The sequence below is a fragment of the Aplosporella prunicola genome (assembly GCF_010093885.1).
Source record: "Aplosporella prunicola CBS 121167 unplaced genomic scaffold K452scaffold_16, whole genome shotgun sequence".
NCBI lineage: Eukaryota > Fungi > Ascomycota > Dothideomycetes > Botryosphaeriales > Aplosporellaceae > Aplosporella > Aplosporella prunicola.
This window is the reverse complement of record NW_022983544.1, coordinates 307,397-328,666: the sequence shown is the minus strand read 5'-3', so window position 1 is coordinate 328,666 and position 21,270 is coordinate 307,397. Positions and strand designations below refer to the sequence as shown.

Below are 21,270 nucleotides of genomic sequence, written 5' to 3'. Positions count from 1 at the left end.
ATTGGGATGGGAATAAACTTCACGCGATGAGCAACTGACTGGCCAGAAGAAGAAGAAAAAAAAAAGGACTCGATGGCCCGGTCTACATTTTTATTTTATTTTCGGAGGCTCTCTCTGCTCGCTGCTTTTTCTCTCCAGAAAGGAAACGGCAACCACCTTCGCTCACGGGAACGAACAAACAAACAACCCATTACGGGGTTTCCGAAAAAAACGAGGAATGCCAGGATGGGGCGGGAGAAAAAAAGACCTGTCGCTACGGCATTTCGTTATCGCTGCTGCTGCTGCTGCGTATAACTCGTTTTGTTATTTTCCTATGTGTTTGGGAGGGAGCGTTGACCTGGGTTGGTGGTTTGTTTTTGAGAAGCAAGCGGTCCTTTTGCGTCGCGTCGCGTTGCGATACCCACCAGCTGCTGCGACACGGGATGAATGAGGAAGAAGGAAGGAAGGAAGGAGGAGAAAGGGGGATGAAGGGGGGAGGGAACAGAGGTGAGCGTGCGCGCCGCCTGCATGGGTGCCGATTTCTTCTGTACATTGCATTGTACTGGATTGTCGATGTTCTTAATCGTCTCCTCTTTTTTTATTTGTGGAGCCAAAATACGGAGGGAGTTGGTGGTGGTGGTTGTTGTGGTGAGGAGGAGGGCGGAGAGGCGCTTCTTCCGTTTCCGTTTCCATTCTGTCAGAGCTGGCTGGCTGGGTGGCCTGTCTGGTCTGGCTGCCTTACTACTACCTACTTACTACCTACTACTACTATTTACTACCTACTTAGTTACTACCTACTTACTTAGTTTTATACTTTATTGGCCTCTCCTCTCCCCCAGCCAACCCCGCTCTACCTTCTTCTGCTTTGCCTTCTGCTTTGCCTTCTGCTTCTGCTTCTTCTAATCGGAATCGTTACTGCGCTCTGCACGTCGTGGTTCGCACTGTTCGTATCTACTTATCTACCTATACGCTGCGCGCGCTTTCTGCTGTGCTCTACTGTGCTCCGCCCAACAACCGCACGCCCACCCACACACACACCCTCACAACTTCGCCCTCCCCCCCTCCTCCCCCATCTCATCCCCCAACCTAACCCCCAGCATCCCCTCCAGCGCCCGCACCGCCCTCGCCGTCCCCCCCAACTCGACCTTGAGCGTGCGCATGCCCGCCGCCCGCGCGCCCCGCAGGTTCTGCCCGATGTCGTCGAGGAAGAGCACGTCGTGCGCGCTTAAGGCCGGGAGGCCGCGCCGCGCCGCCTCGGCGTTGAGGGCGCGCAGCGCGAGCGCGTAGATGGCCGCGTCGGGTTTGCGCAGGCCGCTGTGCGCGGACGAGATTTGTACGGGGAGGAGGGCGCGGATGTCGTGGGGGGCGGTGCTGGTGGTGCTGCTGGCAGAAGGTTCGCTATGCTCAGAGGCTTCACTACGCTCAGCAGCATTCTCCTCGCGCACGAGCACGGCGGACTCGGTCCCGCCTTGTTGTTGTTGGTGGTGGTGGTGGCGCTCGAAGCGCAGGCCGCTGTCAAAGGGGGTGCCGGTTTCGTCGCGCACGCCGGCGGGGAAGATGACGGTATTGGAGAGGGCGCCGAGGACGAGGCCGCGCGAGGGCGCGAGCACGTGTAGGCGGCGCAGGGCGGGGTACATGTGTGGGTCCGGGTGGCGGGAGAGGCGCATCATGGACCAGAAGAGGGTGGGGGTGTGGATGTGTGGTGGGACGGAGGCGTCGTTCTTGTTGTGATTGCTGCTGCTGCTGCTGCTGCTGCTGTTGTGGTTGTTATTCCGTTCTTTCCCCCGCCGCGCCAGCCAAAACTCCCGCCACACAACCGGATCAGACAAGTCCTTCGCCCACGCGGCGAAGAAGGCCTCGTCCAGCGCCATCTCGCCCCGCTCGAGCCGCTGCCATGCCCCCGCCGGCGCGGCGCGCGATATGGCCGTGTTGATCCAGCCGGCGGGGATGCCGTGCGCGCGCTCGTAGTCGAGGATCGCTTGGAAGGGGGATTGCACCTGCGTGCGCGGCGGCGGGGCCGGGGGCGTTAGCGAGCGAGGCGCGTTGGGTGCGTGCGTGGGTAGGTGGTTAGGCGAGATGTGGTGGTGAGGGAGGGGGCACGCACGACTACGCCGCCAATGTCGAAGAGGATGGCTCTTGGGGGGTTGGTGGTGGGGGAGGTCATGGTGAGAGAGGGTAGGTGGTGGTGGTGGTGGTGGAGGAGGAGACGTAGGGCATTGTTGTTGTTGTTGTTGTTGTTGTAGGGGGGAGCTTGGGCGTCTGGGGTAATGTTTAGTGCCCGAGGACCGAGGCATTTCCTGATGCGGTAACGATGGCCAACCACCACTGTTGCTTAACAAGAAGTCTTCGTCTCTAGAAACTTCTTCCTAAACACACCCACACCACTATCCCGCTTCTAACAAAACCGCGCGGCGTCAAGCCTGCAGTCTCGAGTTCCTGGAATCATATGCCCGAATGAGCTTTAGTTCACATATCCACCTCAAGGCCAAGTCGATGTCTTCCATTGCATCAAGTCTTGCAATGCAAGGAAGGAACAACGATGAAAGAACTAGCCATTACAATACAAGGCACCCGAGAATGTGGAATATCATCGCAGTAGTAGATAGGCTGGCTGAGTGTAACCTAACAGACTATTGTACGACAGTGGTGACACCTACTATCAGTGGATTATAGTACTCCTCTGCACCGAGGACGAACAACGCTGGCGAACGACATCAGCACCAAATACTTTACTTGTGAAGGGTACCATGCGAAAGCTTTCCGCCTATGACAAGTCTAAAAAGGTTCTTCACTCAAAAGACGCATAAGCCCCAGTGGGTCAGAAAACGTCTTCAGGTTACCTAAATGAAAATGATAGAGACCTTCTCAGCTGGGTTTTGTATATTCATGTTCCGCTTTAAAGAACAGTGGACCCACCCTCCATGACGCGTTTGTATAGTTACTCAACCGCGTGTGCACGGTGGTGGCCAGTAGTTCGCACATAGCAAAGAAAGTGGCGCAAAAAGTATTCTTGTAGATACAAACATGGACGTCCTACCATTATGGTCAAATCCAACCAAAGAGAATAACTAGCGAAAAGGAAAAAGAAAAGGAAATCTACAGAAAGTGCCCTCAAAACAGACAGCATACCTTATTCCACCTGCCACGGAAAGGCTAAAGCTAGGCCGTATATAGATTTCGAGGAGCAAACTCAACCCCTCCGCTGTAAGTAGCCTTAGGCCACCGGGTGCGGTTACTTCCGTAACCGTGCGTTGCAGAGCCGCGAGCTAATTGCTCGCTGATGTGACTTGAGGACTCGACGAGTTCGAGGCACGGACTTGACGGGTTTGGGGCACTGGATAATGGCTTTGTCGTCGATGGATGGGCGATTGAATCAAGGCATGCGTGCTGCTGGTCTTGTGGGGGACTGGTCGGATGAGAGATGGTTGAGGCGGAGAGAGTCAGAGAGGCATGCGTGGTTCCGACCGTTAAGTGCGTTAGGACTGTGCCCGGTGGGGAGTGCTTTGTTGTGTGGTGTGGTGTGGTGGAAGCTGGAAACTGGAAACTGTGGGATTTATTTTGGAGGGGATTTTGGAACAGGAGGAAAGTAGTGTGAATGGGTGCTTTTATTGCTTTTGCTGTTGCTGTTGTTATTGTTGTTACTGTTGTTACTGTTGTTACTGTTGTGAGAATACTACCTTATGGGTCTACACCAGCACCCAAAGGCCTGAGTTTGGGTATCGGAAAGAAAGAAGAAAGAAGAAAGAGAAGAATACCCCTCACTGGCACCTAACCGACGCCTAACGAACGCCCATTCACCGCGAATCAAACAGCCTCATCATCCACCTCACCCACCTCATCGCCCACCTCATCCATCCCAAGCTCCTCCTCCGTATATCCCAGCGATGCCACCAACAGCTCGCGGATAAACGGTCCCCGACGACAGGCCAGCAACGACTTGACGACCGACACCGTCACGGGATTGTCCTTGCCCAGGCACGTCTTGAAGATGCGGCAGGCCTCTAGACAGCATTCCTGGGCTTTTTCCACATCTCCCTCGGCCACGTAGAGCTTGCTGAGGTTCATTTTGCTAGATCGCCGTCAGCAAAGGCATGTCAATTGGTAACGTACGAAGAAGTAAAAGCAAAACAACTCACACATGCGCCACGCTCATAACATCCACATTCCACAACTCCTTCTCAGCCTTACCCAAGCTCTCAATAGCAGCCCTGCGCTCGACGCCCGTTTCAGGCACGCCACCATACCGCTCAAGCAAGCTCTTCGCAACCTTACGCACGAGATCCGAGCGCTTGAGCTCGGGGCCCTTCTTGCAGCACTCGGCACAAAGGCACAGAAAGCCGTACTTCTTGACCAGGACCAACTGGCGCTGGTCGCACCCCAGCACCGACAGCGCCTGCCCGCGGTAGCTGACGTAGACCTCGTCGCCGGCGGCAATATCCGTCTTCGCGAGCACGTGCAGCCGGCGTGTCGCGGGGTTCCAGCTCAGATGCGCGTTCGCGACGCACGAGTGATTGAAGCGCGCCGCCGTCAGGAAGAGGGCGTCTGCGTCGCCGCGGTCGCCCCACTCGTCGCCCACTCTGTCGTTCTCGGCCCCGGCCCAGTGCCCCTGCCCCAGCGCCCCCAGCGGCTTGCTGTTCCCGGCAAACACGACGTTCGCGCTGACGAAGCACTGGGCAGCGGCCTCGCGCTCATCTGGCTCCAGGGCTTGCAGCTCCTGCCATAGCGCCGGGTCCTTGCTCTCCGCCTGCGCGAGCAGCTTCCCGAACAAATTCTTACAGGCGGCTCTGGTGGCGGCGTTAACGTTGAGCGCGAAGAATTGTTCTTGGGTTTCTGCCGGGAGGCGCTGCGCGGCGCCCATGATGGCTAGGCTGCGCTTGAGCCAGCTTTCCTGCGGGTACGGGATCGTGATTGCGGGCGCTTCGGCGTGGATGAGCGTGCCGCTGGGGATGGGCGCCGTGGCTATGATCCCCGTGCCTGTTTTGGGGGTTTGTTTGATTTCGAAGGAGCGTGTCGTAGCCATTATTATGGTGGTTGTGGTGGTTGTGGTGGTAAGAGGTGATGGCGTGGAGGTGAAGTTGGTTGGTTGCGGTTGGAGGGAATTGTGCTGCTTGGGAAGGTGCGTCTTGGGAAGGTGCGTCTTGGGAAGGTGCGTCTTGGGAAGGTGCGTTTGTATACCCACCTGCCGTTACCCTAATATGTTAGTGCGTGCGTGCGTGTTAAGTGACACTGAGGTACGCCGTGTGAGTAAAGGGTGGTGGGTGTCTGGCTGTCGCAAGCCTACGACACTCTCCTTGTACAGACGTATGAAAATATTCTTCTGGGGAGAGGAGTTGATGTTAATCCCATCTATGGGAAAGAAGTTATTCCTACAGATGAGTCGTTCTCATCCCATGGAGTCAAAGCAACTTCTCCATAGACGCGCAAACACTGAAGTCTAAAGGTTGGTGTCCTCTAAACATTCGTGCTGAAATCCTTTCAATAGACAGACAAACATCTTTTTAAACACACAAATGAAGCAAACAAACAATCGAACCAAGACGTTCTTTATAATTCTTTTACTGAACAATCCAGTCCAGCAATGAATTCCTTGTCTCATGACTACTGTAATCTGCTCGGCAAGTAGCCGACCATCTCCAGAAGACAGTGAGATGTGTTACCGCGCAGCCATGAACGGATAGCCATGCCCCACAAGGACATCGCTACAACAGAGATCCTTAAAGCCATCCTGGGCATTGGTGGAGCTGCTATCTGCTGCACTAGGAAAACTGTCCTCTTACAAAGAAGAAAACGACGCAATCCATCACGACCAAACAGGCCGTCCCACCGCGAATAGAAATGCCGCCGCTACAAAGCCGTGGAATCTTTGTCGGCCATATGCACGCCTTTCGCCGACGCGGTACGGACACCTCGGCGTCGGCGTAGGCCTGGGCTGTAGCGGCGGCTTAAAGCTACGCTGATCGACCAGCGGTCCTCGTATGTAAGGAAAGCAAAGTGTTTGTTTATGAAAAAGCCATTTTTTGCCAAATCACTGATGCGTTTACTCCAGGCTGGGCTTGCCGAGGATGCCGCGCGTGAAGTGGAACTTGCTGAGGTTGTGGTCGACGGCGCGCTTCTGGCCGGCCGTGCTCTGGGTGAAAGCAGCGCTGCCACCAAACGGACCTAGTTTCCGCGTTAGCAACTGCACTTTTTAAAAAAAAATAGATTGGGGCTTTCGTAAAGCTTACCTGTAATGGCGTCGTTCTTGACGCGAACAATGCACACATTCTTGGCGCCGCCGACCGTGCCAGAGCACTTCATGCCCTCGGGCATCTTAACCTTGATCGGGAAGTCGGTCTTCGCAGCGAGAGAAATCCCCGTCTTGCCGAGGCCGGGCACGTCCTGGGTGATCTCGGCATCCTGGAAGGCGTCGGGGTCGGTGCCGCCAGAAGACGGGTCGATGGCGGCACTCAAGGCTCCCGCGCCGTCCTGGTTGACCTGGTGGAAAGTCATGCTGATAGTGCCGTCGTCTTCCGCAGTCGGCAGGCCGGACTTGGCGCCAGTGCCTGCAGCCTTGAGGACACCCTGCTCCGAGGTCCCAGCGGGGGTTTCAGTGCCCTCCGCCTTCTTGACGTTGCTAGAACCGCCACCAAGACCACCGAGGAGGTTGTCAAGGAGGCCACGCTTAGTAGCGAAGTCGGAGGCATCAGCAGACTTGTCGGTATCAGCGTTAAGACCCAGGTCGCCAAGGAGGCCATCAACAAGGCCACGCTTGTTAGCCTGGACCTCGGAGCCCTGGGAGTTGTCGGAGCCCTGAGAGTTGCCGGTGTCCGCGTTAAGGCCAAGGTCGCCGAGAAGGCCGCCAACAAGGCCACGCTTGTTAGCCTGGACCTCGGAGCCCTCAGACTGGCCTGCGTTGCTGTCCACAGCATTGAGACCGAGTTCGCCCAGCAGGCCGTCAACGAGGCCACGCTTAGAAACAGTACTGCCGGCTTCCTGAGACTTGCTGGTGTCGGCGTTCAGGCCAAGGTCACCAATCAGACCGCTGACGAGACCACGTTTAGTAGCGAAATCAGAAGTGTCGGCAGACTTGTCAGTGTCCGCGTTGAGACCGAGATCGCCGAGAAGGCCATCAACGAGACCACGCTTAGTAGCGAAATCAGAAGTATCAGCAGACTTCTCGGTGTCTGCATTGAGACCAAGATCGCCCAGCAGACCGTCGACAAGGCCACGCTTAGTAGCAAAGTCGGAAGTGTCAGCGGACTTCTCAGTATCGGCGTTAAGGCCCAAGTCACCAAGAAGGCCGTCAACAAGGCCACGCTTGGTAGCAAAGTCAGATGCATCAGCGGACTTCTCGGTGTCTGCGTTGAGACCGAGGTCACCGAGCAAACCGTCGACGAGACCGCGCTTAGCACGCTTGGTAGCAAAGTCAGAAGTGTCGGCGGACTTGTCAGTGTCTGCATTCAAGCCAAGGTCACCCAAAAGACCATCGACAAGACCGCGCTTAGTAGCGAAATCAGAAGTATCAGCGGGCTTCTCAGTATCGGCATTAAGGCCCAAGTCACCAAGCAGACCATCGACGAGGCCGCGCTTCGTGGCGAAATCAGCCGTGTCAGCAGACTTGTCAGTGTCGGCATTCAAGCCAAGGTCACCGAGAAGACCGTCAACAAGGCCACGCTTGGTAACGAAGTCGGCCTTCTTAGCCTCAGCATCGCCACTAGTATCGGTGTTCAGGCCCAGGTCACCAAGAAGGCCATCAACAAGGCCGCGCTTGGTAGCAAAGTCAGAAGCATCAGCGGACTTGTCGGTGTCGGCATTGAGACCGAGATCACCAAGCAGGCCGTCAACGAGACCGCGCTTCGTGGCGAAATCGGCCTTCTTGGCCTCGTCGTTGCCGCTGGTGTCAGCATTGAGGCCCAAGTCTCCCAGCAGGCCGTCAACGAGGCCACGCTTGGCAGCAGCAGTAGCAGCAGCGTCCTTGGAGTCGCCGTTGCCACCACCAAGGAGACCGCTGAGGAGGCCGCCTTTGTCGTCGCCGCCGCTGCCGCCGGAACCACCCTTGTCGCCGCCCAGAAGGCCGCTGAGGAGGCCGCCCTTGTCGCCGCCGGCGTCGTCACCACCACCGCCGCCTAGAAGGCCGCTGAGGAGGCCGTCCTTGTCGGAGGAGTTGCCGTCGCCGTTGCCGCTAAGGAGGCCACTGAGCAGACCCTTCTTGTCGGTGGAGTTGCCGTCGTCGCCTCCACTAAGAAGACCGCTGAGGAGGCCCTTCTTGTCGGTGGAGTTGGCATCGTCGCCGTCGAGAAGGTCGCTGAGGACGCCTTTGTTCTGGGCGGAGTCGCCAGCAGCAGCGTCGGCGGCGGCGGCATTGTCTTTGCCACCAAGGAGGCCGCCGAGAAGACCACCACCGCTGCCAGAGTCTCCCTGGCCAGAGTCGCCGCCCTTACCACCAAGAAGGCCGCCAAGGAGGCCACCACCGCTACCGGAGGAGTTGGCGTTGTCGCCGCCATTGCCTCCAAGAAGGCCACCGAGAAGGCCGCCCTTGTCGCCAGAATCGCCGCCAGCGTCGCTGCCGCCACCACTGTCACCGCCGCCAAGGAGGCCGTCGAGCAGGCCGCGCTTCTCGTTCGACGCGCCCTCAGTGGAGTCGTCCGAGTTGCCCAAGAAGGAAGAGATGGCTTTGGCGGCGTCGACGGGCCCGCCGTCTGGGGTGCGGCCGAGCGCGCTGGCCGCGTCGGTTCCCAGCTCGTCGTCGCGGATGATGGAGGTGTCGGCCTCTGAGCCACAGAAGGGCGAGGCGCAGTCGCGCGGCGTGTTATCGATGACTGCTGAGGTTAGAAACGAAAAAATGCACTGTTGTCCTGTGTTCGAAAACATACCTGACAGCCCGGGCATCTTGACGCCGTTGGCTCCCTGGATCTCCGTAATCACTCCATGTGCCGAGGCCTGCGCAGCTAACGCGGCAATGACGAAACTCGCGGAGTGATGCATCGTGAAGTCTAATGGGCAGGTAGAGAATATAAAGCGTTAATAAGACTAAACAAACAACGGAAAAGAGTGTATCAAGAAAATTAGGCGACCGGCGCAAGAAAGGACTAGCCCTGTATAGAGATATGGAAAAAGATGGGAGCGGATGTTTGATGGATGGTGGTGGTGGTGTTGCAGATTTCCAACCATTCTTATATATCCAGGCTTCAGACACCACAGATAATGCTCGACATTAAGCTCAGCTGTGGCGCATGATACCAGCCACCATCTGCCAGGAAATCTGGAGAGCCAAGCCGTTTCCCGGCGCACTCAAAACCTTGGCATCAATCATAGCTGTGTGAGATCAGGAAGAGATTACTACGAAAGGCATATCGCAGGACGATCCGGCTGGAGTGTGCCTCAAGGCCAAGCATCTTGAAGCATCACAGCGAGTTTCAGGACGTGGATTTGACCAGCCAGTTGCCCAAAACGGACAGTGTTGGTGGTGTCTGGGACGCGGTTCCGGGACAGTGGTAAGCTGAGGCGAAAATTCGGAAAGCACGTGTATCCAGATGTGGCAACGATGTCTCCAGGAGAAGAGTTGAAGTGTTTGGGAGAGGTGCGGATGCTAATTTCTTTGATGTCAGAGGGGACTTCAGCCAATGACATGGCCGGTAGTTCGACGGTCAGGCTGAGGTATAGCCCAATGAAACTGTGTTAACGTCGGCTCAGTCTCAGAAGGTCAATCATAGCGAGCTCAGAGGCGGAAGAGCAGCACAAGGAGTCGAAGATCCTCATATAGCCTTCCTTGTCGAGAGATTTAGCAATAAGCTTACCCAAGGCCAGGTAGAAGCAGTCTATACTGGAGCGAAGATAAAATCGCGCGGTGAGTAGCTGTGACTTGGCTCAGCGAGGAGGAGCAAGGTGGTGGCGTGTGGTTGTCCCCTCAGGCCCTCTGGGCAGTGCGAGTGCGACCGATCACGGCCGAAAGGACGCAGTTGTTGAGTCGCGCGGGCAGAGTGTGGTTCGAGTGGATGCTGATCGGGAACTAGGCATTAAAGGCATTCAGACGCGGACCGTCAGGGCCCATGCTCGGTCGAGTCGTCCCGAACCCCCTGGGCTTTCTGATCGGCCCCCCATGGCCCCTCCGAGGAGGTAATGCGCGCGGGCGGCTTGGATGGTTTGCCTGTTACAGGATTGCGGACCTGAGACGAGGAGACGAGGAGGAGGGAGCAGCTCGCTTGTGGCCGTGCCAGACCCCATCGACCCCCCATCGACACCAAAGCCGATGTCAGCCACTAGTCGACGCCCTTTGACTCTCTCAATCGTAAACGCTCAACCTCGTCTCTACCAATCTAGCTGGAACTGCCTCCTCTCCTGCCACGTTGTCTTTCTTTCTTTCTTTCTTTCTTTCTTTTTTTTTTTTTTCGCTACTCACTACTAACTACCATACGACGCATCCCTCGCTTCCGCGCACTCCGAGCTGGTCCCGACGTCTTACCTACTAGGCCAGCGACGACGTTGACGGTATTCCCGCATCTGGCAATCAATGATGCAGTCTAAACGGCAGTGCTACCCAGAGCTGCATTTACAAGCGCGCGTGGACGGCTGTTGTGTGCCGTGTAGTAGAGAGGGGTCTGCAGAGCCGAGTTCGCTGCACACGACGCAAACTGATAGCACCTCGCAGCTGTCGGCAGTGCTACCGGAGTAGGTGCGTAGCACAGCCAATGCAGCAGCTGCAAAAAGCAGCCCTCCCCGACCCTGTCGTCTTCTGGGACCTCCGCCCTTTGCTACGGCCGAGAAGACCAAGTACGTACTCGCCCCCCCCCCTGCACTAAGCGTCCGCTACGGCTACTCTACGGAGCACACCTGGAAGCGCTCCTCAAACAGTCGTATCCCCATTGTAGCACGCCTAGCTCTGTGCTACTTGCGTCGTCATCTCCGTTGGCTGCCCTTCTGGCCTGATGCTCCACCGAGCCTCCGCTGCAAAAAAGACCTCACTCTGCCTCTTTCTCGTACGCTGCTGTGCCATGCTCAGCCCTGCAAGCGATGATGCCTCGGCTGCACGGCTGTTCTCCACATTGCGTCCCCGCAACTGTATCTTGGACTACCGGTGGTGATTGGAAGAAAGAGTAAAGGCCGTAGCTATCAACATCGCCTAAATCCGCACCTAATTCAAGTACCTAATTCGCCCTTTCTTTCAGAGTCTTGGTTTTTTTCTCTTTCGTACTTATTTCGTCTACTCTACCCTTCGTCGTCATCACTCTCCAACTTTGTGCATTCTTGAGCTCCACCATCGTCTCCACCCACGGCTTCTAGAATCCCTCTTCGGGTTCATGCACCTCGTCTGCTCCGCCCTCCCCTACCCCCAGTGCATGATCCGGCGTTTATAAACTCCCCGGTCCAGGCCTCCCCCACCCTCACATCACTGCCTGCTGCGGCTCCAATCCTGAACCCCCCCCCCCCATCCCATCCCATCCACCAAGCACCTCCCCCACCACCAGGAGGACAGAACCGAGCAAGCAAGCAAGCAAGCACCCACAACAACAACAACAATGCCCGTCCAATCGCGCTGGCGCTGCCAAATCCCAGATGTGGACCTACCAACCTACGTCTTCCAATCGCCCACCACACCACTCGCAACCAAACCCGCCATCATCGACGCCGCCAAGCCAGACGCCTACCACCTCACATTCACGAGCTACCGGCTATGGGCGCAGCGGCTCGCCGCGGGGCTGCAGCGCGCGGGGCTCCAGCCTGGCGACCGCGTCCTGCTCTTCAGCGGCAACACAATCTTCTTCCCCGTGGTGGTGCTGGGCGTCATCATGGCGGGGGGCGTCTTCACGGGCGCCAACCCCTCCTACGTGCCGCGCGAGCTGGCGTACCAGCTGCAGGACTCCGGGGCGCGGTTCCTCATCTGCGCCGAGGCCAGTCTGGAGACGGGGCTGGAGGCGGCGCGCAGCGTCGGCTTGGCTGAGGACTCTGTCTTCGTTTTCGATGCTGGCGGGTACGCGACGATGGATGGGACGGGCAAGGCGGCTGCGGGCGGCAGAGTGCGGCATTGGAGCGCGCTGCTGGCGGGGGAAGAGGAGGGGCGTTCGTTCGCGTGGGAGCGGCTCACGACGCGCGCGCAGCTCGACCGCACCATCGCGCTGAACTACTCGTCCGGGACGACGGGCGTGCCCAAGGGCGTCGAGATCACGCACCGCAACTACGTCGCCAACACGGAGCAGACGATGCACGTGTGGCGCCTCGACGTCAACTACGAGACCAAGACGAAGCGCGAGAAGCTGCTCTGCTTCCTGCCCCTGTACCACGCCATGGGCCAGACTATCTTCTGCGTCGCTGCCCCTATGCGCCAGATCCCTGTCTACCTGATGCAGAAGTTCGACTTCATCAAGATGCTCGAGTATACGCACAAGTTCCGCATCACGGACTTGACCCTCGTGCCGCCTGTCGTTGTGGCCATGGCTAAGCACCCCGCGACCAAGCAGTTCGATCTGAGCTGCGTCGAAAGAGTCGTCAGCGGAGCAGCGCCACTCAGCAGGGAGGTGTGCGCGGAGCTGGAGAAGCTGTGGCCCGAGGGGCAAGTCAACATCAAGCAAGGCTGGGGAATGACCGAGTACGTCCACGCACACACACTGCCTGCTTACTTTTATACATCCTAACGACTGTCCTACTAACAAACGCTCAGAGCAACCTGCACAGTCACCGGCTACCACCCCAACGCCTACTCCGACTCGCATTCCGTCGGCGAGCTGGCCCCCAACTGCGAGGCCATGATCGTAGACGACAACGGGCAGGAGCTGCCGCGCGAGGAGGCGGGCGAGCTGTGGATCCGCGCGCCCAACATCATGAAGGGCTACTGGAGGAAGCCGGGGCCGACGGCGGAGACGTTGACGGCGGACGGCTGGCTCAAGACGGGGGACATTGCGCGCATCAACAAGGCCGGCTTCTTCTTCATCGTGGACCGCAAGAAGGTATGGAAGCAGTTAAGCTGCGTACTCAATGCCTGGAAATAAATTTACTAACCTTGCAAACAAACAGGAGTTGATCAAGGTCAAGGGCAACCAGGTCGCGCCTGCAGAGCTGGAGTTCTTGCTCCTGGAGCATCCGGGCATCGCGGACGTTGCCGTTATCGGCGTGACGATAAAGGGCGAAGAGTTGCCCCGCGCATACGTTGTCAGAAAGGAAGGCCGCAGCGTCACTGCCGACGAAGTGCATGAGTTCTTGAACAAGAAGGTTTCAAGGACCAAGCGCTTGGTTGGTGGGATTAGGTTCTGCGACGTTATCCCCAAGAACCCGGTAAGTAGCTGTCCGAACGCGCTTGCAAACAGTTGACTGACGGTTATAAAACAGAGCGGAAAGATACTCAGAAAGGCGTTAAAAGAGCAGGCCCAGAAGGAGATAGCAGAAGAGGAACGCCCCAGGGCCAAGCTGTAAATCGCACGCCTGGTGTATATAGGAGGGCGACGGGTTGGAGGAGACAATATCGAGATACCATCTAATGAACAGAACAGGCTTGGGGGATTGTTGGAAATAGTCATCTAATAACCAGATAATGGTAGACTTTTCGGTCAGACAATATTTGAAAATTCACTGCGATAAATGAAGCGGTCGGTCAAAGTAAAAATTCCTTGGACCTTATCTACCGGCCTCATGGCCTTCGATGATCCATATGCATGTTTTCGGTGCCTCGTTTCACCGACGAGGTCAGGGGTCAAACTCTCGAGCCTGCTGCTCCTCATCAGCGAGCACAAACGAATGCAAAGCCTTCCGCTGTGCGCAGAGAAATCGAAGTCTTGATTTTCGGGGGCGCCGCCGAGACGGGATGGAATATACAGGTAGCCGCCCGCTCGAGGCTCGATTCGACAAGAAACGGAGGTATACCGCCGTCCATCAATATAGCTCGCCCAGTCCCTCTCTCCAGCCACGTCCACTCTTGCGCTCAGTTGCTCCTCGCGCCGTTCTTCGCCGCCCTCAGCTCGTCCATCTTGGCAACCCGCTTCTTGAACTCCTCGTACTGGCATTTCTCGTAGGTGTGGCGCTCGTCCTGCGACAAATTGAAACGCTTCAGCCCCCAAGTTCTCGCTTTTACTCGCTTGGCCCGCGAGCCTCCAATGCTCCTAGGAGGCATTGAAGGGCAGCGCGAGCGCTGTTCCTCTCCGCTTCTCTTTCTTGATGGGAGGGGGCGTATGGTGTCATACCTCGCACTTCCACGGAAGGTAGTACTCCTCGTAACGGCAGCGGTTCAGCGGGATCAGCAGGTGCGCGCAGCTGTCGCGGTACGGGATCGGCAGCTTCGCGGCGGACATCTCCTCGCGCGTGGCAGCTATGTTTGCAAAGGCCCCGGGTCAGTCCAATTGATCTCAGTTCAGCCCGGCTCGGTAGCGTTCACTCCGGAGCTCTAGTGGTGGTGGTGCTGCTGCTAGCGTGCGCGGCCCTCGCTCGCGGTTGCCATTGCGCCTGCCCGCGAGCTCGGAGGGGTGGGACTCACGGCCGGAGGGGGTGCTGTGGCCGTGGCCGAGGCCCACAGCTTCCTTGAGCGTCTCGGTGATGGTCATGTCGTGCGGTGTGGTTGTTGCGGAGCGCGTTGCGGCGTGCTTGCTTGGCGGTCGATGATGGAGGTTGACTTGCCAAGGTCGGCGACGAATGCGGTTTAGTGTCTGGCGGGCGGTCGGCCTGGGCGGATGAGACGCCATCCACTCCCGCGCTGTTGTTTACAAAGAATCCGACACCTAATTCATACTACTTCGCTTCAAACATATTTTTAGATTGTTGTTGTTCCCAAGTAGCTTGAGCAAGCGCTACAACCCCGACCCTGGACTGTATTGTCTAGGTTTCACACGGCCTTATCTCTTGACGTCCGCATGATTTGTTTGCGTTGACGTTAAAGGCCTCAGGTTCCTGTGCAGTTTTACTTCCGATGCTAGCAATGTTCGATTAAGACTCTAGAAAGAAAAGGTACAAGCAACGAAAACAGTCAAGGACCCATCAAATGCAACAAGTGTATGCGCTCTCATTAACCGTCATGTACCATGAATGACGCCCAAACAATGACTATGAAGCAAGACCTTCCCAGGACCCACAAACAATAAGACCATCCCTACGTGCTAACAGAATAGAAGGGACGACGTGACAAAGCAAACTAAGCCATTGCCAGAAAAAAGAAAGCCAAAAGAGCAAATCCTTCCCAGTTGTAACGCCTACAACCCCGCCCGTGTCATTCGGAAAAACAAATAGCTCTATATATAGAGCATAGACAACGCGCGCTTGAACGCTCGACTAGTCGGCTGAACTGAGTCGCTTCAAATAATCCTCCCTCGTATCATCAAGTCTCGAACGAGAACTTGTGAAAAGACATTCACCTGCAGACGGAATGCAGTGGTGGCGGAAGTGACGAGACTTCCGGAGCCATTGGCAATGCGAACGCCGAGATCTCTGCTCAAGGTATTCGTCAACAGCCATGCTCGGCACTAGGGTCAATTCGCCGATTTGACCCTGGTACCGTTGCCCATACTCCCGACTCTACCACTCGTCTTTCTCACCCCCGCCTTGCTAGCATCGGTACCTCGCCTGGTAGGACTTCTGGTTTTGCCGACACTGATGGCACCTGCGCCGCTGCCACTTTTCGTAGATGGTGTCTTGGGTGCTGGTGCGTGGTTCTCGACATCGCTCTCATTGCCATTCCACACAGTGGTCGTAGTCATTGTGGCAGTTGTCGTACAACTCACCGCTCGCCTTTTACTACTATTACTTTGGGCAAGTGGTGTTTTCGCAGAAGGGGATTTTGCTTGTGGAGACCTTGATACACTCCTCTTCGCCAGTAACCGGAGTTGATGCTCTTCTTCAGATTCAGACTCTGTAGGAAGAGGTGGATCATTCTCGTAAGTACGTCGAGGTGATTGGTGTCGACTGCCGGTACCGTATATTTTACTGGTTTTACGCGGCTGTCCTGGCGTGGGTGCAGGTAGATTTTCGTCGTGTATTCCCTGGTTCATCGACGACGTACGCTGGTCGTTGGAGTTGATCTCGCCAAGGGCCGCACGCTTGTGGGTTCCGTTTGGAGGAGTAAAGGTCTGGCCATTGCTGGCAAGGCGCTGCCTGTGCGAAGCCTTCGTCGGGGTCGACGGATACATCGCAGCAAGCTTCGCCATCATCGAATCCTCGTACCACCACTCGCGGAAAGTACCCTGGTTGAGGTGCAGCCAGTGCTGTTGGGGACCAACGACCATACCCGGACGCATGAAACGCATGAAAGCAATAACCTCGTTGGCCGTGAAACCGTGCTTGTAAATCAGGTATGCGCCAATCAAGCAACCAGTGCGACCAAGGCCAGCCTTACAGTGCACCGCAATGCCCTTGTTGCGCACAGTGATCATTTCATGTGCCAAGTTGACGAAGTTCCGGACAAGGTTTAGAGGCGGGCACGTGCCGTCGTCGAAGATCATGTCGAGGTGCTGGATGCCAAGAGCAGAGAAGTAGGTAGGAGAGTACAGAGGTGAGTTGAGACGGACGACAAGACCAATGTTACGGGTTGAGAAGTGGTGCAGGACATTCTTAAACGGGGTCGGGATGTCGGCCACCTCAAGTTCAGAAATCGTCTTAGGTACCGACTCGTAAAGCTTGTGCGTAGGCGGGATCACCTGAGCAGGCTGGTGCTGAGGCGATGCAAAAGCGAGGAAATCCGGCGTAAGCCAGTTAAAGTCGCCCATATCAACGCGCTCATACCTCTCGTATCTGGAACAAAAGTCAGCAAAGAAGAGACTGTAGGGTTTGGGTTGACATACTCCTCAAGGCTAAAGTCTTTTAAGCTGCAAATACCCTCTTCCTTTGCCTTCCATACACCGTAAACAACATCTTGAATGGTAAGAACATAGTCGGCTTGGCTGTACCCCGCATCTCTGAAGGGCATGCAAGGAGGATCCATCTGAGCAATAGGCGCGAGAGCAAGGTGAGGGGGCCAAGATTGAATGAGAACCATGTAACAGGCGAGCAGACAAGCGGCATTTGCGCGACTTCTCGAGTCGGCATGACACCAAAAGACGACTGGCCTGTTCTCGTTGGCAGGGTCGCCCAGGACTTCATGCAGTTGAACAGCGAAACGGTAAAGGTGACCGATGTGCAGCGGACCAAAGTCGGCGTGGAAAGCATTGTACAGAAGCTTACGGTCGATCGAAAAGTAGACAGGGGGGTTGAGCTTCTTAACAGCGGTGGGGGCCTGCGTGGCTCTCGAGGAGCGCTTGGTGGGAGACCTGCTCTGCTTCGCGGCGGGATACGGGAAGGGGGTATGCGCGTTGGGCGGGTGAGTGTACGAGGCCAAGTAAAGACGGTCTATCAAGAGTCGAGTTAGGATGATTTTGGTGTTTTGGTGCGGGGAAAGAGGAGGCTGGCATACCCTGTATGTACTCGATGATCTGCCCGTAGCTGGTCGCGTTGCTACGCGACTCATCCATGGTTGCTGTCGACGGCATGGCCAAAGGGCGCGCTCTGCTTCTGATGTGACTTGAGGGTGAGGGATGGTTGACGCGCTCTCCGCGGGCCCGGGTGTTGTTTATCGGGGGGCTGGGGCGGGGCTGGGGAGGGTGCTGGGATGGAGAAGCGAGCACCGAGGCGAATGTCCCACGACCCTTCTGGCGGGGAATAACACAGAGGAATAATCCTAAAGATGTGGTGGAATGGTCGTTGTTGTGGGAGGAGGGAGAATGGGATACTCGTGGACCTTTAGCTTGATGCAATGTTATGGTTGGATTCGCTAGCGCAGACCGTTCGGGCTTAGCGCACGGCGTTAGCGGGCCAGCGGTTGCTAGGGAAGAGCACACTGCCACGGCTTTTTTGGCAGGGCGTTTCACGACACGCATCACTGCCACCAAGCGCTGGACACGCGAGGCTCACTCTCGTCCCCGCGCCTGATTTTGCCTGTCAGAAAGCCGCCCAATCGCCCCCAACTCCTAAGCCCTCGGTTGCCCGTGCGGAGCGCGTTCGCGCTACACGGACGCGTCTACACCGTCTGGCCTCACCGCCTACTCGCGTCGTCAAAACAAGAAAGCCGCCTGACAACCCCCAAAGTTCCAACTTTAGGCATTGCCAGTCTGCGCCCACCTGACGTCAACAAGTCTAGACCCGTTTCAATTTGACAACAACGCCGACTAGACAACTATCACCTTCGTTCACGCGCCAGTCCCGTCTTTTTCGAGCACGCGACTCTGGCCGCCCAACAATCTAGGCGCGTCCCTACCGTTCGCTAATCTCAGCCTTATCGTCCACGATGATCAGACGGGGTCGATCCGAAGGCTGGCTCAAGCTTTCGACGTCTGCCCTCAGACCGTGGGCGGAGTTCAACGACGTTCGTTTCAATGCTGTCTCGGTTGGGCCTCTCCCCGGCTTCGAGCACCGAGGTTCCACCGTCATTGCGGAAAGAGATCTAGCTGGCGGCAATGAAGAACCTCTTATGATCATTCCTCACGACCTCGTGATTTCTCTCGAGGCTGTGCGCGTGCATGCAAAGTCAGACCAGCACCTTCGGGAGGTGCTAGACGCACTAGACGATTTCGGAAGGGTAAGCGCGGATTGTTTCAGCCCCCTGGCCCCAGCATGCTCCTATTTTGACTCCTATTGCGTCTGAGTGACGGTGCAAGAGAGCTTTGACGATGTTTTACTCAGTTAAAGATTATTCCCACATTCGCCTTCTCAAGTCCAACCCATTTGACTACCTGTCGTATTGTCTTGCATTTCCTAATATGGATGAAATGGCTGAGTCTTGTTTCAGACAGCCAGGATATCAATTCTAGTTTTCCTTCTTATGCAAGCTACTGCATGCTGTCCAGCTATCAAAGGCAAGATTGGTGTACATAATCCACTGACAGAGTATGACCCATGTGCTGCTACCCTTTATGCAATCGGTAGTAACGAGCGATTTAGATATGTTAAATTCCTACCCGACGAACTTCTACCGACATTCTGGACAGAGGAAGAGCGCGAACTTCTCATCGGCACTACACTAAAGCCAGCCATTGAAGCCAAGCTCAACAGTCTTAATAGAGAGTTTGAAAAACTGCGCTCTGCAACAAACAACATAGCTTGGTGCGCGGAGGAATGGTGGGATGATGTGGATGGAAACCTCTCTTTTGATGACTGGCTTCAGGTGGATGCCATGTACCGCTCTCGCGCACTGGAATTTCCCGGAATAGGCGACAGCATGGTTCCCTGCATTGACATGGCCAACCATTCAAGTGGCGAAGCGACCATTGCCCTCTACGAGGCAGATTCTGAGGGTAATGGTGCACTCCTCCTCAGAGATGGAAAGAAGTTGAAGAAGGGCGATGAGATCACTATAACGTAAGGCTATCAACTCTACTCTCGACATTATGGGAATCACTAAAATTTTGTTGTGTAGCTATGGCGACAAGAAAGGAGCTTGTGAGATGGTTTTCTCATACGGCTTTATCGAGGACTCTATGGACACAGCACATGAGCTCTTCCTCGATCTGGATATTCCGAATGACGATCCTCTTAAACGTGCTAAAATGCACATAAACACTTCCGCGCCTGGTTTCCGTCTCTGTGATGCCGAAAGAGCCGAGGGAAAGACTGCTTCAACGCACTGGTACAGTGACTTCGTCTGGCTAGTTGTCGTAAATGAAGAGGATGGGCTAGAGTTTGAAGTCGTCCAAACCACCGACGGAGGAAGAGAACTTCAAGTACAGTGGGACGGTCAGAGACTCGTGGAATCTGACAAGCTAGTCGACCACCTCCGCAACCATGCCATGTGGGATCTTTTCCAACTGCGTGCCGTATCTATGCTTCAAGAACGGGTGGAAAAGCAACTTTTGCTGTTACACGGTTCCGAAGAAGACGTACAGACAGCTCAGAAAGGAGAAGGGACCCAGATCAGACCTGGAGTATGGAGTTTGATAGAAAGGTTGAGAGGCCTGGAAAGAGATCTCTTGGAGAGGGCGTACGGAGACCTCGAAGATGAGAAGGAGAAACTCATGAGCACAGACGTCGTGCAACAATACTTGACGGCTATGGCTGAAGACAATGGCCCCGAGGAAGATTTCTCATAACGACAGACTAGCGAATGAACGGCACATTGTGGGAGATACTCTGCCCTACAGTCGAAACTGGTTATACCGTTTGAGCTTGACATCAGCTTCACATTAAAAAAAAATGTTTACAATTCAGCTCCCTTTAGCATTCATTGTCTACGAGGTTTCTCGCTCTATACCGGCTGAAGTATACGAAAAGTTACACAAACCATATCCGGACATACCGATGAATACCTTTTAAACAGTTAGATACTACTAATCAGCTCAAATGTCATAACCAGTCTTGACTGTATTATTCGACTGACAAACTAAAGAAGAGCAAAGCCTGGTACAAATTCCAGCGCTACGTACCATTGTATATCTGGAAAAATTATGAATGTCAAGGGAAAAGGGGCACAATACCTTGCATGCTCTCACTGCTCTCCATATGCAGCTGACACAAACAGAAGGCCACTGCCGCACGGATGGAAGACAAAGCAATAACTGCAAGTAATGCAGATCTACAGTTCTCGAACCCAAAGGACCCCTTTCGTTTGTTTCATGCTAAAAAGAGCAATGGGCAGCTGCCGTTACCCGAACGGTCTGACGGTTAGCCTTTCTAGCCATGCCCTAGCTTCATCTGGGATCGTTAAAGGCAATCTTCGACCCTATCGTCGCCACACGTCCTCCATCGAAGATATCCGTCCATTGGACGAAGCATAACTTTGTCGCCGCACGGGAATCTCAAGATCGCTGTAGTCGCGGAGGTGGGGACGCCTTCCCTTCTTCGTTTGAGTGAGTTTGCTCTTGTACCTTACGTTAGCGCGATTGAGAGGAGACGAGGATTCGGAAATGAGGTTGGCCCTTTGGACCCTGGCACCCTGGGAAAGGAACTAGGACGCCCTGCGCTGCCAACTTTTGTCGCCGGTCTTCAAGCCTCCTCGCATTCCCCACCGGCGTTCATCGCAAGCTGGTCACGCCGGTGTGCACGGTAGAAAATCCTTTGTTTACTGGAACGCTAACGGCGGGTGACAGGCGTCAACAACGTGGACATCCCGCCGCTTGATCTCCGTACCAGACTTTGGCTGCCCACTGGGCTGGTGACGTATCCCCTAGCTCATGGCTCTTGCCGCATGCTCTGGCGAACCGCCCGGTGTCGGCTCTCACCTATCTCGCCACTTTGACTTTGGCACCTTTTCGCCTCGAACACAATGGCAGAGCTTTTCCCGCGAGAAAACATGCGGGGTTCCGCGGTTCGAACTATTGGGGCGACTTGCAGCTATCGAAGAATTACCAGTTTTTCTGGACTCGGCTTCTATGCAGC

At 55.7% G+C, this 21,270-nt stretch overlaps 8 protein-coding genes across 8 annotated transcripts; 3 read left to right on the top strand and 5 right to left on the bottom strand.

Moving 5' to 3' along the window:
- Positions 1 to 400: 400 nt before the first annotated feature.
- K452DRAFT_48476 (uncharacterized protein) lies at positions 401 to 950 on the top strand. Its single transcript, XM_033546723.1, has one exon. It carries the CDS (start codon positions 508 to 510, stop codon positions 880 to 882), a length of 375 nt encoding a protein of 124 aa, XP_033396289.1. The 5' UTR covers positions 401 to 507; the 3' UTR covers positions 883 to 950.
- A 69-nt stretch (positions 951 to 1,019) lies between these two features.
- K452DRAFT_299319 (uncharacterized protein) lies at positions 1,020 to 2,143 on the bottom strand (the record flags this gene model as incomplete). The annotated part of the gene is made up of 2 exons (XM_033542213.1): positions 1,020 to 1,976; positions 2,084 to 2,143. 2 exons carry the CDS (start codon positions 2,141 to 2,143, stop codon positions 1,020 to 1,022), a joined length of 1,017 nt encoding a protein of 338 aa, XP_033396288.1.
- Positions 2,144 to 3,568: 1,425 nt separating this feature from the next.
- K452DRAFT_319492 (uncharacterized protein) lies at positions 3,569 to 5,087 on the bottom strand. Its single transcript, XM_033544240.1, has 2 exons — positions 4,116 to 5,087; positions 3,569 to 4,048 (listed from the first exon to the last, which is right to left on the bottom strand). Exons 1-2 carry the CDS (start codon positions 4,997 to 4,999, stop codon positions 3,784 to 3,786), a joined length of 1,149 nt encoding a protein of 382 aa, XP_033396287.1. The 5' UTR covers positions 5,000 to 5,087; the 3' UTR covers positions 3,569 to 3,783.
- Positions 5,088 to 6,016: 929 nt separating this feature from the next.
- On the bottom strand, positions 6,017 to 8,943 carry K452DRAFT_299317 (uncharacterized protein; the record flags this gene model as incomplete). Its single annotated transcript, XM_033542212.1, has 3 exons — positions 6,017 to 6,138; positions 6,204 to 8,777; positions 8,832 to 8,943. 3 exons carry the CDS (start codon positions 8,941 to 8,943, stop codon positions 6,017 to 6,019), a joined length of 2,808 nt encoding a protein of 935 aa, XP_033396286.1.
- A 2,465-nt stretch (positions 8,944 to 11,408) lies between these two features.
- Positions 11,409 to 13,502, top strand: K452DRAFT_319490 (uncharacterized protein). Its single transcript, XM_033544239.1, has 4 exons — positions 11,409 to 12,541; positions 12,614 to 12,899; positions 12,967 to 13,224; positions 13,279 to 13,502. Exons 1-4 carry the CDS (start codon positions 11,475 to 11,477, stop codon positions 13,360 to 13,362), a joined length of 1,695 nt encoding a protein of 564 aa, XP_033396285.1. The 5' UTR covers positions 11,409 to 11,474; the 3' UTR covers positions 13,363 to 13,502.
- Positions 13,503 to 13,537: 35 nt separating this feature from the next.
- K452DRAFT_288653 (uncharacterized protein) lies at positions 13,538 to 14,272 on the bottom strand. The gene is made up of 2 exons (XM_033540704.1): positions 14,127 to 14,272; positions 13,538 to 13,972 (listed from the first exon to the last, which is right to left on the bottom strand). Exons 1-2 carry the CDS (start codon positions 14,232 to 14,234, stop codon positions 13,868 to 13,870), a joined length of 213 nt encoding a protein of 70 aa, XP_033396284.1. The 5' UTR covers positions 14,235 to 14,272; the 3' UTR covers positions 13,538 to 13,867.
- A 1,129-nt stretch (positions 14,273 to 15,401) lies between these two features.
- Positions 15,402 to 17,375, bottom strand: K452DRAFT_229961 (uncharacterized protein; the record flags this gene model as incomplete). The annotated part of the gene is made up of 3 exons (XM_033537069.1): positions 15,402 to 16,659; positions 16,710 to 17,253; positions 17,318 to 17,375. 3 exons carry the CDS (start codon positions 17,373 to 17,375, stop codon positions 15,402 to 15,404), a joined length of 1,860 nt encoding a protein of 619 aa, XP_033396283.1.
- Positions 17,376 to 17,789: 414 nt separating this feature from the next.
- On the top strand, positions 17,790 to 20,231 carry K452DRAFT_252295 (uncharacterized protein). Its single transcript, XM_033538246.1, has 4 exons — positions 17,790 to 18,478; positions 18,689 to 18,786; positions 18,841 to 19,257; positions 19,316 to 20,231. The coding sequence occupies exons 1-4, from the start codon at positions 18,188 to 18,190 to the stop codon at positions 19,983 to 19,985; spliced, it is 1,476 nt and encodes a 491-aa protein (XP_033396282.1). The 5' UTR covers positions 17,790 to 18,187; the 3' UTR covers positions 19,986 to 20,231.
- Positions 20,232 to 21,270: the final 1,039 nt, after the last annotated feature.

Bases quoted from the DNA above. Each gene is read 5' to 3' on its own strand.
- K452DRAFT_319492 (XM_033544240.1), bottom strand. From the start codon at position 4,999: ATGGCTACGACACGCTCCTTCGAAATCAAACAAACCCCCAAAACAGGC. The intron at 4,049-4,115 runs GTGAGTTGTTTT...ACGGCGATCTAG, and splicing joins GTTATGAGCGTGGCGCATGT to CAAAATGAACCTCAGCAAGC.
- K452DRAFT_319490 (XM_033544239.1), top strand. From the start codon at position 11,475: ATGCCCGTCCAATCGCGCTGGCGCTGCCAAATCCCAGATGTGGACCTA. The intron at 12,542-12,613 runs GTACGTCCACGC...ACAAACGCTCAG, and splicing joins CAAGGCTGGGGAATGACCGA to AGCAACCTGCACAGTCACCG. The intron at 12,900-12,966 runs GTATGGAAGCAG...GCAAACAAACAG, and splicing joins TCATCGTGGACCGCAAGAAG to GAGTTGATCAAGGTCAAGGG.
- K452DRAFT_48476 (XM_033546723.1), top strand. From the start codon at position 508: ATGGGTGCCGATTTCTTCTGTACATTGCATTGTACTGGATTGTCGATG.
- K452DRAFT_288653 (XM_033540704.1), bottom strand. From the start codon at position 14,234: ATGTCCGCCGCGAAGCTGCCGATCCCGTACCGCGACAGCTGCGCGCAC. The intron at 13,973-14,126 runs GTATGACACCAT...AATTTGTCGCAG, and splicing joins ACCTTCCGTGGAAGTGCGAG to GACGAGCGCCACACCTACGA.
- K452DRAFT_252295 (XM_033538246.1), top strand. From the start codon at position 18,188: ATGATCAGACGGGGTCGATCCGAAGGCTGGCTCAAGCTTTCGACGTCT. The intron at 18,787-18,840 runs GTATGACCCATG...CGAGCGATTTAG, and splicing joins GTACATAATCCACTGACAGA to ATATGTTAAATTCCTACCCG. The intron at 19,258-19,315 runs GTAAGGCTATCA...TTTGTTGTGTAG, and splicing joins GGCGATGAGATCACTATAAC to CTATGGCGACAAGAAAGGAG.